Source organism: Schistocerca nitens, chromosome 1 (assembly GCF_023898315.1).
Source record: "Schistocerca nitens isolate TAMUIC-IGC-003100 chromosome 1, iqSchNite1.1, whole genome shotgun sequence".
Lineage (NCBI taxonomy): Eukaryota > Metazoa > Arthropoda > Insecta > Orthoptera > Acrididae > Schistocerca > Schistocerca nitens.
In genome coordinates this window covers 837,480,392-837,496,539 of record NC_064614.1, presented here as the reverse complement: position 1 = coordinate 837,496,539, position 16,148 = coordinate 837,480,392, and the positions used below count along the sequence as shown (strand labels likewise).

The 16,148-nt window shown below is 39.9% G+C and overlaps 1 protein-coding gene across 1 annotated transcript in view; it reads left to right on the top strand.

Moving 5' to 3' along the window:
• Window positions 1-16,148, top strand: part of LOC126263157 (eIF-2-alpha kinase GCN2) — a 322,298-nt gene that overhangs the window by 238,417 nt on the left and 67,733 nt on the right. The window contains exon 20 of the mRNA XM_049960195.1: window positions 14,483-14,861. Within this exon, the coding sequence (XP_049816152.1) occupies window positions 14,483-14,861 (379 nt within the window). The remainder of the gene's footprint in view (window positions 1-14,482; window positions 14,862-16,148) is intronic.

The following is a 16,148-nucleotide window of genomic DNA, read 5'->3' as shown; positions in this document are numbered from 1 at the left end:
TACACACATCAAAAAAGGTTTTGCTTCACCTCGGTTCCAATAGTTCCGGAACTAGTACAGAAAATTGGAATAAAGATCAACATAAACATCATTTCCGCCCTTTTTATTGTTCATGAAAACCACACATTGCATGTTTTACCACCATACAGCGAGACCTTCAGAGGTGGTGGCCCAGATTGCTGTACACACCGGTACCTCTAACACCCAGTAGTACTTCCTCTCACATTGATGCATGCCTGTATTCGCCAAGGCATACTATCCACAAGTTTATCAGGGCACTGTTGGTCTAGGTTGTCCCACTCCTCAACGGCAATTCGGCGTAGATCCCTCAGAGTGGTTGGTGGGTCACGTCATCCATAAACAGCCTTTTCAATCTATCCCAGCCATGTTTGATAGGGTTCATGTTTGGCCAACATGCTGGTCACTCTAGTCCAGCGATGTCAGTATCCTGAAGGAAGTCATTCATAAGATGTGCACAATGGGGCTGCGATGATGATTCATCCATGAAGACAAATACCTCCCAATATGCTGCTGATATGGTTGCACTATCGGTCTGAGGATGGCATTCATGTATCGTACAGTGGTTATGTCGCCTTCCTTGACCCCAGCGGTGTACATCGGCCCACATGATGCCACTCCAAAACAGCAGGGAACCTCCACCTTGCTGCACTCGCTGGACAGTGTGTCTAAGGCGTTCAGCCTGACTGGGTTGCCTCCAAACATGTCTCCAATGATTGTCTGGTTGTGGGCATATGAGACACTCATTGGTGAAAAGAATGTGATTCCAATCCTGAGCGGTCCATTGGGCATGTTGTTGGGCCCGCTGCAAGGTGTCGTAGATGCAAAGATGGACCTCGCCATGGACATCAAGAGTGAAGTTGCACGTCATGCAGCCTATTGTGCACAGTTTGAGTTGTAACATGTCGTCTTGTGGCTGCACGGAAAGCATTATTCAACATAGTGGCATTGCTGTCAGAGTTCCTCTGAGCCATCCACTGCAGTAGTAGCCCTCGGGCGACCTGAGTGAGGCATGTCATCGACAGTTCCTGTCTCTCTGTATCTCCTCCATGTCTAAACAACATCGCTTTGTTTCACTCCGAGATGCCTGGACACTTCCCTTGTTGAGAGCCCTTCTTGGCACAAAGTAACAATGCAGACGTGATCGAACCGCGATATTGACCGTCTAGGCATGGTTGAACTACGGGCAACAAGAGCTGTGTACCTCTTTCCTGATAGAATGACTGGAACTGATCAGCTGTCGGATCGTCTGCATCTAATAAGTGCTGCTCATGCTTTGTTGTTTACATCTTTGGACTGGTTTAGTGACATCTCTGAACAGTCTGTGATATCCGTAGTCAACGTCTATCTTCAGGAGTTCTAGGAACCAGGGTAGTGCAAAACTTTTTTTGATGTGTGTATTTATGACATCAAAAGATAGAAGATGTTATTTGACAGTATTCAACACAAATGGATAGTGAGTTGGGAAAATGGAAGGTTATGCGAAAGTGTGAGAATGAAGAACTGGACGTAGCTGTTTTTAGATGGTTCATACGACGATGCAATAAAGGAATTCCAGTCAGTGGCCCGATTATAAAAGAAAAAAGCAGCTGCATTTAACAAACAACTTAGGAGTAGTAACTTGTTTCCAGGGAACGAAGCCACATGGGGTAGCTGCGCGGTCTGAGTTGGTGTCTTGTCACGGTTCGCGTGACTCCCCCCCTGTCGGAGGTTTGAGTCATCCCTCGGACATGGGTGTGTGTCTGTCTTCTTTAGTGTAAGTTAGTTTAAGTTAAATTAAGTAGTGTGTAAGCTTAGGGACTCATGACCTAGTAGTTTGGTCCCATAAGACCTTACCACAAATTACAAAATTTTGCAGTGAGCGAAGGTTGGCTGTCAAATTGGAAAAAACAACATAGCATTCGGCAGCTGACAGTCACCGGGGAAAGTCGCTCAGCTAATGATGATGATGCTTCTGAGTTTGTAAGCAAGATACGGAAGATAAAAGAGGATGAAGATTTAATTGCTGATGCCTTGTATAATGCTGATGAAACAGGACTTTTTTATAAGATGCTTCCATCAAATACATTTACTGCCAAGTGCAAGAAGGAAGCTCATGGTTACAAGCAACAGAAACAGCGTGTAACATTAATGGCACGTTGTACTGCAAATGGGAATCATAAACTACCGCTTATGGTGATTGGAAAATCCCAACATCCACGTTGTTTTCAGCACAGACATAAATGCTCTACCAGTGCAGTATTGTGCTCAGAAGAAAGCGTGGATGGACAGACAAATATTATCTTGGTGGTTCGATGAAACGTTTGTACCAGCAGTGAGATAAGAGGTAAAGTAGGAAAAGCTTCCACTGAAAGCTATCCTTATAATGGACAGTGCTTCCAGTCATCCTTCAGATGTTTCTCTAAAGTCCGATGATACACAAGCACTCTTTCTCCCACCCAATGTGACAGCCCTGATTCAGCCCATGGACCAGGGAATTTTGGAATCAATTAAACGTCAATATCGACATTCACGTCTTGTCTCCGTGCTGAATGAAAGTTAAAACAACTATCGAGACTATGCTGAAGGTGTGGAAAGCAATTAACATACATGATGTTGTTTTCAAAGCAGCCGAAGCATGGAATAAAGTGGAGAGCTCTACCATAATGAAGAGCTGGAGAAAATTGTGGCCATCCATTGATGTCAAGTTGGATCCAGTAGCGAGTGACAGCGATGAGCCAGTCAATTTGGAATTATCAATTGCTTTGTACACTGACATGTTCCATAGCCTCCCAGGAGGAGAAGAAATTGATGATGAAGATGTTACTAAGTGGCTGAATGAGGAAAACTGTGATACGGACCAAACTTTAACAGATGAAGAAATAATCAAACGCATGCATGAAAATAATGATGAAAGTGATGAGGAAGAGGACACAGGAGGAGAGAGCATGAAGTTTTCTCACACTGCCGGTGCTGAAGCTGCCGAGGTCTTCCTGGAGTACATTATGCAACAATCAGATACATGCAGTATCAATGTAATGCTTTCAAAGCGGTTGCGTGATAAATAGTGCCAGGGTCGCTTATCTTCATTGTGACAATTAAAAATTAGGGACATGTTTCATAATGAGTGATACGACTGTGTAATTATGTACAGTATACACTCAAGGACTAAATTTTCTTTGGAAATTAATGTAGTTTTGGATTTAATAAAGTATATCCTCTATGTTTTAAAATTGTATCCTTCAGTTTAATAAAGTACAGTACACTGTATCTACTATGTATTCGAAGTAATTGAATAAAATTAATTTCAGATACTCAATAATGTGGCACTTCTGCTAATCTGGCACCCATATGTGCCAGGAATAACCAAATTAGCGAGAGTCTAGTGTACTACTTTACAGTCGGAGTTTAAGACATTTCAAATAAGATCGAAAAAAGGATGAGATCGTAAATTTGAGAATACACATGGTCCAAACAGCTTATTGCATGTTACAGTGTTGTCCTGCTGCTACTTGTTGAGTAGATTTCTTATCTGTCCAATTGCATTATATTGTCAAAAATTGATTATTTTGAATGTTATACATCTATACTCTGCAAGCCAACTATGGTGCGTGGTAGAATGTACCCTCTACTACTACTACTACTACTACTACTACTACTATTAGTCATTTCCTGCAAATAGAGCGAGGGAAAAACGACTGCCTATATGCCTATGTATGAGCCCTAATTTGTTGCATCTTATCTTCGTGGCCCTTGCCCAAAATGTATGTTGGTAGCAATAGAATCATTCGGCAGTCAGCTTCAAATGCTGGTCATCAAATTGTTCGAAACTATTGGTAACAAATCTAGCTGCCCACCTGTTATTGCTTTGATGTCTTCCTGCAATTCAACCTGGTACAGGTTCCAAACACTCGAGCTGTACTTAAGATTAGGTTGCACTAATGTCCTGTATGCTGTCTCCTCAACAGATGAATGACACTTTCCCAAAATTCTCCCAATAAACCGAAGTTTTTCATTCACCTTACCTATCACAATCCTCACCTTCTCTTTCCATTTCATATCACTTTGTATCATTACGGCCAGATATATAAACATCATGACTGTGTCAAGCAGCGCACTACTAATGCCATATCCGAACATTACAGGGTTGTTTTTACTATTCATCTGCATTAACTTAAACATTTTTCTATATTCAGAGTTAGCTGCCATTCACCAAACCAACTGGAAATTTTATCTAAGTCATCTCGTATCCTCCTACACTCATTCAGCTTCGACACTTTCCTTTACAACACAGCATTTTCAGCAAACAACTGCAGGTTGCTGCCCACCCTGTCTGCCAGATCATTTATATGTATATACCATATTTACTCGAATTTAAGCCGCACTCGAATCTAAGCCGCACCTACAAAATGAGACTCGAAATCAAGGAAAAAAAAAATTCCCGAATCTAAGCCGCACCTGAAATTTGATACTCGAAATTCAAGTGGGGAGAAAAGTTTTAGGCCGCATCTCCAAATTGAAACAAAGTTGGTCCATTGTAATGTGAGACACAATTTAGGTCGAATGAATGACGATACAGCTACAGTAGTTTGGTTCGAGTCGTAAGCTTAGCAGTTAAGCTTTACCAGGTAGCCATTGCTATGCGTCAGGTGCTCCGTTCTCTTTGTTATAGGTGTTTACGTCACTCTAAGCTGAAAATGCATTACAGTACTGTGTCATGCATTGTTTGTTGCATTCTGAGAGTGCGTGTTTACGGCCTGTCGCCGCTCGCGACCTGGCTTCCTTTTGTGTGCGCTACCATCGCTTATAATTTTAAAAAAAAAGAGGAATCGTCTCATTAGCGAAACAATGGCAAGAGACTGGTATTTGTTTTTACTTACACTGCTGCTTTCTTTGCTAAAGATTAACAAGAACCAAATAATAGACTGCGTATGCTAGATGTTCTGAACGAGAGTTTAGCAAAAATTTTTCTCCGTTTGAAAATCTTTGCAAACGCCTCTTTTGTACATTAGATTCTGCAAAGAAATTAAGAGTCATCTTAGATAAATCTAGTCAATTGCTGTGCTTCATTTCTGACTGTATCACAATTAGGCATAAGAATAATATGAATATAAACATGACATGACCTAAACATGACATGATATGTATATTCTTCCGCGTTTGCTGTTGTCACACTCTAGTTTCATAGTTTATTAGGCAGACAGGATTTAAATGAGATAGCAGCAAACACGAAAGAATACATGGCAAAATATTCATATTATTCTTATGGTGAAGAGAATACTGCATGTGATTCACAATTCATAAAAGTTCCTATTAGCAACCATCTCTTCTCACAGGTAGGAAAAAATTCAGAACGTAGAGTTGGCCATATTGACAAACAATCGAAACAGTCTTGCCAGTTGGATTTTCGTAGTACATTGAAATGGTGCTACATTCTAATGTGAACAATACGGAATTTGTATTTACTTCGTTAGATTATGTATGAAAATGCAGTGGTCGAAACTTGGGGCGGAGAACAAAAGCTCGTCTTCCACCTTTCTTTTAAATTTATTTACTGACGCAGATGTTTTGGGACCAGTATTTCTCTCTGTGCCTGCAAATGCAAAGCATGCCTGTGTAGCGCTACATACATTCGACGCAGAAGTTAGTTGTGGCGGCACCTACCAATATTTTTCAGAACTTCCGCTTACTTTGCACTCGATTCTAAGCCGCAGGCGGTTTTTTGGATTACAAAAACTGGAAAAAAAGCGCGGCTTAGATTCGAGTAAATACGGTAAGATAACAATATCTGATTAATGAGGGAATTAGTATATTTCATCAAAATGTACAAGGTATTAGAGATAAAGTTAGTGAACTGCTTATAGATGTTGACTCTGAAATTATTGGTATATCTGAACACTTCTTAAATAAGGAGATAATTCAGAGGCTTCCTTTACCAGGATACAGGTTGGCTGGCAGCTTTTCTAGGAGCTCTTTGCGGTGTGGGGGAGTAGCCATGTATGTGAAAAACGGTATCCCATTTGAGTCAATTGATGTTTCAAAGTACTGCACTGAAAAGGTGTTTGAATGTTGTGCAGGTGTGGTTAAATGTAGTGGAGCTAAACTTCTTACTGTTGTTATTTATAGATCCCCAGACTCCGATTTCACAACATTATTGCTAAAGCTAGAGGAGGTTCTTGGTTCACTTTATAGAAAATACAAAAAGTTAGTTATATGTGGTGACTTCAATATTAATTGTATAAGTGATTGTGCAAGGAAAAGGATGCTGGTAGACCTCCTTAATTCATATAATCTTATGCAAACCGTATTCTTTCCAACGAGAGTGCAAGGGAACAGTAGAACAACCATAGACAATATTTTTGTTCATTCGTCATTATTAGAAGGGCATTCTGTTAGCAAAAAGGTGAATGACCTTTCAGATCATGATGCACAAATTTTAAGTCTGAAAGATTTTTGTGCTGCAACACATGTTAAATATAGTTACCAACTTTTTAGGAAAGCTGATCCAGTTGCTGTACAGACTTTTGTAAACCTTATCAAGGAACAAGAGTGGCAAGATGTTTATAGTGCTGATACAGTAGACGATAAATATAATGCTTTCCTCAAGACTTTTCTTGTGCTCTTTGAAAGTTGCTTTCAGTTAGAACATTCAAAACAGGGTACTAGCACAAGCAGGCAGCCTGGGTGGCTGACTAAAGGGATAAGAATATCTTGTAGAACAAAGTGGCAATTATATCAAAACGTTAGAAACAGTCACAATCTAAATGCAGTCGTAAAGGAAGTGGCTGGTCTGCAGAGACAGGTCGAGAATATAGAATCAGTGCGTAGTGGGGATGTCCGTGTTACTGATAAGTCGCATATATGTACAGTACTTAATAATCACTTTCTGAATATAGCAGGTGAACTAAATAGAAACCTAGTCCCAACAGGGAATCATATAGCGCTCTTAGAAAAAAGTGTTCCGAGACTGTTACCTGAAATGCTCCTCCATGATACTGACAAGAGGGAGATTGAGTTAATAATTAAATCACTAAAGACCAAGAACTCTCATGGATATGACGGGGTATCTAGCAGAATACTGAAGTATTGTTCCACGTATGTTAGCTCAGTACTTAGCCATATCTGTAACTTTTCCTTTAGGAGTGGTCAGTTTCCTGACCGATTAAAGTACTCGGTAGTGAAGCCACTTTATAAAAAGGGAGACAGGGATAATGTTGACAATTATAGACCTATTTCTATGCCATCGGTGTTTGCTAAAGTTATCGACAGGGTTGTATATAGAAGGTTACTGCAGCATTTAAATTCACATAATTTGCTGTCAAATGTACAGTTTGGTTTTAGAAATGGCTTAACAACTGAAAATGCTATAGTCTCTTTTCTCTGTGAGGTTTTGGACGGATTAAATAAAAGGTTGCGAACGTTAGGTGTTTTCTTTGATTTAACGAAGGCTTTTGACTGTGTTGACCACAAAATATTACTGCAGAAGTTGGAACATTATGGAGTAAGGGGAGTAGCTTACAATTGGTTCGCCTCCTACTTTAAGAACAGAAAGCAGAAGGTAATCCTCCGCAATATTGAGAGTGGTTATGATGTTCAGTCCCAATGGGGCACTGTTAAATGGGGCGTTCCCCAAGGGTCAGTGCTGGGGCCACTGCTGTTTCTTATTTATATAAATGATATGCCTTCTAGTATTACAGGTGATTCAAAAATATTTCTGTTTGCTGATGACACCACCTTGGTAGTGAAGGATCTTGTGTGTAATATTGAAACATTATCAAATAATGTAGTTCATGATATAATTTCGTGGCTTGTGGAAAATAATTTGATGCTAAATCACAGTAAGACTCAGTTTTTACAGTTTCTAACTCACAATTCAACAAGAACTGACATTTTAATCAGACAGAATGGGCATGTTATAAGCGAGACGGAACAGTTCAAGTTCCTAGGTATACGGATAGATAGTAAGCTGTTGTGGAAAGCCCATGTTCAGGATCTTGTTCAGAAACTAAATGCCACTTTATTTACCATTAGAACAGTATCTGAAATAAGTGACATTTCAACACGAAAAGAGTATACTTCGCATATTTTCATACGCTTATGTCATATGGTATTATTTTTTGGGGTAATTCTTCTGATTCAAAAAGGGTATTTTTGGCTCAAAAACGGGCTGTTCGAGCTATGTATGGTGTAAGTTCGAAAACCTCTTGTCGACCCCTATTCAATAGTCTGGGAATCTTGACATTGGCCTCACAGTATGTATTTTCTTTGATGTCGTTTGTTGTTAGCAATATTAGCTTATTCCCAAGAGTTAGCAGCTTTCACTCAGTTAATACTAGGCAGAAATCAAATCTGCATGTGGAATGCACTTCCTTGACTCTTGTGCAGAAAGGAGTGCAGTATTCTGCTGCATCCATTTTCAATAAGCTACCACAAGAACTCAAAAATCTTAGCAGTAGCCCAAACACTTTTAAGTCTAAACTGAAGAGTTTCCTCATGGCTCACTCCTTCTATTCTGTCGAGGAGCTCCTGGAAGAGCTAAAAAATTAAGCAAATTCCAGTGTTACATTCTTGATTTTCTTTATTTAAACTAACGACTTGTTGCCTGAATATGTTTCTTATATTTCATTTCATCTGTTTCTACAATCGTGTTATAATTTCATGTATTGACTCGTTCCATGACCATGGAGACTTCTCCTAAATGTGGTCCCACGGAACAATAAATAAATAAATAAAATAAAAATAGTCCTATCACACTTTTCTGTGGCAATACCCTTATCTCTGATGAACACTCGCTGTCAAGGACAACACATAGGATTCTATTATTTAAGAAGACGTCGAGCCACTCACATGTCTGGGAATTTGTTCCGTATGCTCGTACCTTCATTAACAGTCTGCTGTGGGGTGCTGTGTCAACTGCTTTCCAGAAATACAGAAGTATGGAATCTGCCTGTTGGCCTTCATCCAAAATGCACAGTATATCGTGAAAAAAGGGCAAGCTGAGTTTAGCATGAGTGATGCTCTCTAAATCTAAAACCATGCTGATTTGTGAATATAAGCTTCTCAGTTTCAGGGAAAATTTATTATATTCAAACTGAGTATGTGTTCCAGAGTTCTACAGCAAACAGATTTTAGGGACCATTGGTCTGTAATTTTGTGGGCCCACAGTTGTAAGTTGCCAATCTTTGCACCACTTTGAAACCATATCAAGGCCCTACTGAATATTTGTGCAGTTTTTTTTTCTTCAGTCAGCACTTCATTATAAATAACCACATTATGTGTGAAAAGTCTGAGGATGAATCAGATATAAACAGTATTTTTTTTTTCATAAGTTTATTTAAGGTTCAGAAAAATTCATACACACAATCTTATTTTTCTATGTAGGCACCTGAATGGGAAACACGCGGGCAGAACCACATTATGTGTGAAAAGTCTGAGGATGAATCAGATATAAACAGTAATTTTTTTTTCATAAGTTTATTTAAGGTTCAGAAAAATTCATACACACAATCTTATTTTTCTATGTAGGCACCTGAATGGGAAACACGCGGGCAGTTTCTCGATTTGTTTTCGTAAAATGAACGTGACTGTGACAGCAGCCAGTTGCACATGAATGCTTCAACAGTGCAATCGTCATCAAGTCTTTGTACTCCGACTGCTTCCCTTAGTGGTTCAAATTCATGAAAATGGCAGGGCGATAAGTCTGAACTGAACTGTAGGGAAGATGTTGTGGTGTGGTCCAGAACAATTCCCGAATTTTTTTTGTTGAGTCCTGGCAGCTGTATGGGGTCAAACATTGTCACGAAGCCTAGTCACATCCCAGATTGGAGAAGGGCTCCTTTTCTAAAGATGTAAACATTTTATTCAATCCAAATGTTTGCAGTAGTATGCAGCATTCACGGTACAACATTCGTAGATAAAACTGATGAGAACAACTTTAAAATAAAAAAGACTCTTGGAACCTTCCCCATGCCGAAATGCTTTTTGGCTTTGACAGGTGCAGATTCGCACTTTTTGTGGCATTCCATGCTGTTGTTTTTCTATTCTGGGGTGAAATGGTACATCCATGCATCACAGGCCACAATGTGGTCCAAAAAGTGTTCCTCTTCAGTTCGGTAGCGTATCAGTAGCCATTTGCTTACCTGAAGATGATGAAGTTTGTGCTTTGAAGTAAGGCACCCACCTTGCAGATACTTTCCAAAATCCCAGGTTGTCAGTAATGATGGCCTGCCCAATACCATAGCTTATGCCAACCTCAGTTGCAATTTCAGCAAATGTTGTTCAGTGATTGTCTTCAAGAAGGCTAACAGCGCAAATATTCTCCTCAGTCATGCTGTCCCTCAGGCGATGTCAGTGAGCTGAGTTCTCAGCTTTCCTCATTGTTGTACAAACTGTGTGTGCCATGCATACTCTTGTGTTTTTCAGGGTGTTGTCCACAATTTGTGCTGCAAGACTTTTCAAAATTTTAAGCCCTCTGTTGTGAGAAGCTTGAACGCAAGGTGGAATCCAAAATTTTCGGGACTGGTGCTGCCATCTGGAAAGTAGTAGTAGTAGTAGTAGTTTTTTGCACCGCTAGGTGGCAAGAGCTGCATATCTGATGACTCAGTGTGCAGAGTGGCATTCAGCTGGGAGGACGTGTTGCATGTCCACAGTGATTTCCGTAATACTCTGTGTTTGGTGTGTGGCGATTTTATGATGGATTTGTGAACAGAACAGTATGTGTGTATCAAATTCTGTGCGCATCTTGGGAAAAGTGCTACGGAAACCCTTTCAGTGATTCAACAAGTGTTTGGGGGACAGAGCATGAGCCGTATGCTTGTGTTTCAGTGACATGCTTTCAGGGCCGGCTGTACAGACGTCAAAGATGTTGCTCACACTGGAAGGCCCGTTAGCCGCACGACACCAGACATTGTTGCCAAACTTCAACAGTTTGATCGTGCGGATCGATGTGGAACCATTCAAGACCGTGTGAATGAAGTGAGTAATGGTTATGAGACATATCAACGAATGTTGACTGATGAATTGGACATGCATCGTGTCGCCAAAAAATTTGTGGCAAGGATCTTGACTGCCGATCAGAAGGCACAGTGTGTTGAAGTGCGCATGGACCTTCATCAGACCGCATCTGATGATCCAACCTTCTTGTCATGGGTTATCACCGGCGACAAGAGCTAGATTTACAGTTATGACCCAGAGACAAAGCAACGATCTTCCCAGTGGAAGAGACCGGGCTCTCCAAGTCCCAAAAAAGCGAGAGAGGTGAAGAGCATGATCATCGTTTTCTTTGATAACAAGGGAATTGTGTACAAAGAATTCATCCCACCCAACCGAACAGTGAATGCTGTGTACTGTGACATTGTGCGATGGCTCCATGAAAACGTGCAGCGACAACGGCCCGAACTTTGGTGTCAAGGGAACTGGCTGCTGCATCACAACAACCCACCCTGTCACACATCCTTGCACACCAGGACCTTTTTGACAAAAAGCAATATGGTGGTTGTACCTCACCCACCATCCTCACCAGATTTGGCACCTTGCGACTTCGCACTATTCCCAAAACTGAAACTCAAGTTGAAAGGCCATCGGTTCAACACTCTAGAGAGGATTCAAGAAGCATCGGTGGTGGTGATAAACACCCTCAAAGAACAGGACTTCCAGAGAACATTTCGCAAGTGGGAGAAGTGCTGGGACCAGTGTGTACGTGCGGATGGCAACTACTTCGAGGGTGATGGTGACCATTAGTCCAAAGGTAAGGTTTTCAACACATGGCAGCACCAGTCCTGAAAATTTTGGATAGCACCTCGTATAATGTATTGTGCAACAGAATGATGCTACCTCTTCCTGACATTATCATTCTGAGTAAAGAAACGGTTTGACTGCTTTCTAGCTGTGGAGTACTCTCACTGGGAATGAAAACAGAAATGAGCAGAGATTGTAACATTCTCTGCTTACAAAAAGATGGATAAAAGAAATATTCCAGTTTTATTTGAGGCACCTCCGTACATTGTCTGCTGGATCATTAACATGAACAACCATGGTACTTCTACGTATGTCAGTTCATTCTCCATCCAAGATAACCTGCTCCATCCTTCATACCAAGAATTGTTTAATCCAGTCACAAATTTTGTTTGATAGCCCATGTGATCATACTGTGATTAATAGGCAGACGTGTGAATCAAATGCTTCAAAGAAGTCGAGAAATACTGTACAGGGTGTACGTAAAGTCCGGGAACACTTTCAATTCTTTATTGCAGAAGAACCAACATTGTACGGATGTCATATGTATTGCATTTTGAAGAGAAACTCTAAAAGTTTGTTTTTTTAATACAGAAATTTGATATGCGAACCATGAGTGACCCGGCCGATGTCAATACGGTAATTGAATTCTTGCCACATTATTCACTTAACTCACACTGGGACGTCCGCTTCTCTTTGCCGGGCACAAGCAACCCGTTGTAACGAATTTGTTCTGCCAGTGGTAAATGGCTTTCTTTGTTGGTTGTTTCTTACCATACTTGGTTCTAAACATCCATTGAACAGCTGTAGCACATTTGTTTTTGTCGAACTCCAATGCAGAAAGCTCGCTCCACACCTGAACTCGCCATGTTTGCGACTAGCGCTGACTCGGCAAATTACCAAACTAAGCTGTTGGCAGTATACGTGGGGGGGGGGGGGGGGGGGGGGGGGGGGGGACCCTTCCAGGGTTTCTCTTCAAAATGAGATGTTTATGGTATCTGTACAATGTTTGGCTCTTATCAAATAAATAAATGAAAGTGTTCCCGGACTTTATGTATATCCTGTATTTACCTAGCTGGATCAGGATACCGTGTGGGAAAAGTGTGTTTTTGGTTTCACATGATCAGTGATTTCGAAATCCATGCTCGTTGGCATGGAGCAGTTAATTCTGTTTGAGATATCTTATTAGACTTGAGCCCAGAATACATTCTAGTATTTTACAATGAAACGATATCAAGGATACCATTTGGTGGATTTGTGGATCCCTTCTGCTACCCTTCTTGTATCTGGGTGTGACGTTTTCGTTCTTCCAAATACTGGACACAGCTTTTTCAGGGGTGTACTATATATTTATCTGCAACAAGAAATGCATGTCTAAAAACAGAAAACTAGAAACACTGTACCTCAATGTGCACCACCAGAATGTTTGTATCCACGTGAATGCTTAATGATGAACTATAAGCTGGACAGAGTAGGCAGATTTTTAGAAAAATAGTGGATGCAGTACAATCTATGTGTGGTTGAAAAATGAGAAGCAACACGGAGATCTATGAAAATATACAGAAAATATCAGAAGTAATGGCAAAGCGAAAGTTAATCATCTTTGGACACCTCTTCTGAATGATCAAGAACAGTATAATGATACTAATATTCCTTTGTTTCTGGGAAAAGAAATCAACAGCATCATGACTTACAGATATAAAACAAAAATTTAATTTTGAATAGATCATGTAATTATTGACTGAATTAAAAAAATTAATGCCATAATCCACTCAGTAAGAGGTATAATCTTATGTTAAAAGCGTAACACAATAAGATGAGTATTAGAATTACATACTGTATGTTTGTCTTGAGGCAGTGTTAACTGATGGTAAGCAAATACTCAGACTTCATTCATTCAGTATTTGTTGAAAATGAGAGCATTCAGTGATCCCCAACAAACTTTACACGTAATTTTGAACGTTTTCAAAACTTTTTCTTATTGACATCCCCCCAAAAATCATGAGAGGACAAAGTTTCACTTACTACTTTTTCACTTTGTAGAATAAAACAGCAGCACCAGACATGATGTTTTAATTTATGACTTCTTTTTTACTAGCTAAATTTGCAACACAATTTGCAGACAGTATCCACACATACCATTGAACGTACCTGCAAAATTATATCATTGTACAAGAGACAGTTCAGGAGATATGATATCATAAACATCGAGATGCACTTAAAACTGTGTTTGCTTAAAATGGTCAACAAATTACGCTGACTCTGTTCAACCAGTATTTGATAATAAGAGCATTTAGCAACTTCTAACAAATTTTAAGCATAATGTTAAACCTTTCCTAAGCTATTTTCACTTGCATGCTTTAAGTCACATATCTAACACATCAACACATTTGTAAAGTAATAGGACGATTGAAGCTGTTTTATATATGAGATTTGATTTTGGGATTTACTTGCGCGTTCGCTTGTGTGTGTGTGTGTGTGTGTGTGTGTGTGTGTGTGTACAATACATTTTCTTGCCATTATGAATTGCCACATTACAACCCCCACTGCCCCCCCCCCCCCTCCCCGCCGCCTCCTCCACCCTCCATTGTGTCTCAGTGATCCCTTTCACTATTGGCATGGGGGTACAAAGGAATTTGCACATTCTACAAAAATAGCCAAATTGCCAGTCTAAAATTAGAAACTGTATAAAATGTGTTGACTTTTCAGTTAGCATTACACAACTATATAAATTATTTCTTTGTACCTTTAGGAAGTGACACCAGCTGAAGACCTCACTTATGACATGAATTTACCGAAGCCATCTCCTGCACTGCAAGAGTTTGCCAAGGAGACAGTGACTCGTGTATTTCGTCGCCATGGAGCTGTCTGTGTACCGACTCCTCTTCTAATGCCACGTGATAACTCTCTGCTTCCAGCAGACACAGGTGTACAGCTTATGACACATTCAGGAGGTGTTGTGTCTTTGCCTCACAATCTCAGAGTTCCGTTTGCTCGTTATGTTGCGTGGAATGGAATATCAACCCTCAAGCGATATGCTATTGACAGAGTATATCGAGAGAAGAAAGTTTTTGGCTTTCATCCTAGAGAGCTTTACGAATGTGCAGTGGATATTGTTACACCAAACCCAGGTTGGTTTCCAGTGAATATGCGAGGCATGTATAATGGTTTTGGTATAAATAGAAGTTTAATACCTTAATATAACACATATACAGATGTTGGGAAACTTTCTATAGAGACACATAACATAATGTTGAATTTCACTGCTACGAATATGATGAAGAAATGTTGGTGAATGATAGTTAATGCACAATTGCTGCTACATTCTCAAGCCCTTCCTCTACATACATTTGATGAATAGAAGTATTTGGTTCCCACTTTAGAAGATAACTTGTGTCCATAACTGGTACTTTCCATGGATGGAAAATGCTCTCACAGCTTTTTATTGTGAGTTAGCTTTGGAGTGCTGAATTTTTGAATCTTTGTCATTATTGGACAGTCTTTGGCGATGGAAGAGTTGACGTGGAGGATGGACACATTGTGTTTGTGAACTGGAATTGAAAGAAAGGATCTACCAGACATTGGTCATTACTTTGGAACTAAATCCAGGCAAGTGACCTTCTAAGCTAATTTACAAGGGACTATGCTTTGTTTATAAGTAATTCTGCAAAAAGAAACCACCATTCTGAGCTGATTATCACCATCTACACAAGGGTCTATGCTTTGTTTATAAGTAATTCTGCAAAAAGAAACCACAATTTTGAGCTGATTATCACCATCTACTTTTGATGAAAAGTACATATTTGAGGGACACAGCATCATTAATGATTGTAACTCTTATCTGTGAGCTACAGCAAATATCTATGAGATAGTTGAACTGTCACATCAGCAACAGTTCGTCATCAGTGATTCAGCACGTTTTATCAGAGACAAGTGTAATATCTACAGAACACTCTGTCTTGTGTTTGAGGATGTGCCGTTGATAATAAATGTTCTATTCTAGACTCACCATCTATTTCCAGACAAGTTGATAGGAGCATTTCTGTTGTTTGTGTAAGAAATGAACTCCCGAAGTTGTCTAAATTACTTTCCTGTATCCTATCAGAAAATGGAACATGGGCTTCTAAAATCTAGAAGTATTGTTATCTGTGTTTATGTGTTGGTGTTTACTGTACTAACAGTTGTGCCTTCTGGAGAAAAGTACTGGGCACTTCATCTGTCTCTTTATTAAAGAGAGTAAATTGTAGAATATTTTGCTCACATCTCTTGTCCCGCTTGCTATTTGCTCAGTTATCACTCATGAAATGTTATAATTCTCCTGTAAAATCGTAGGATGTTCCATATAATTTCCATTAAGTCCCATTTAACTTCGTTATGCGAGTCATAGATCATAATAACTAGAAACGTCAGTATCAGTT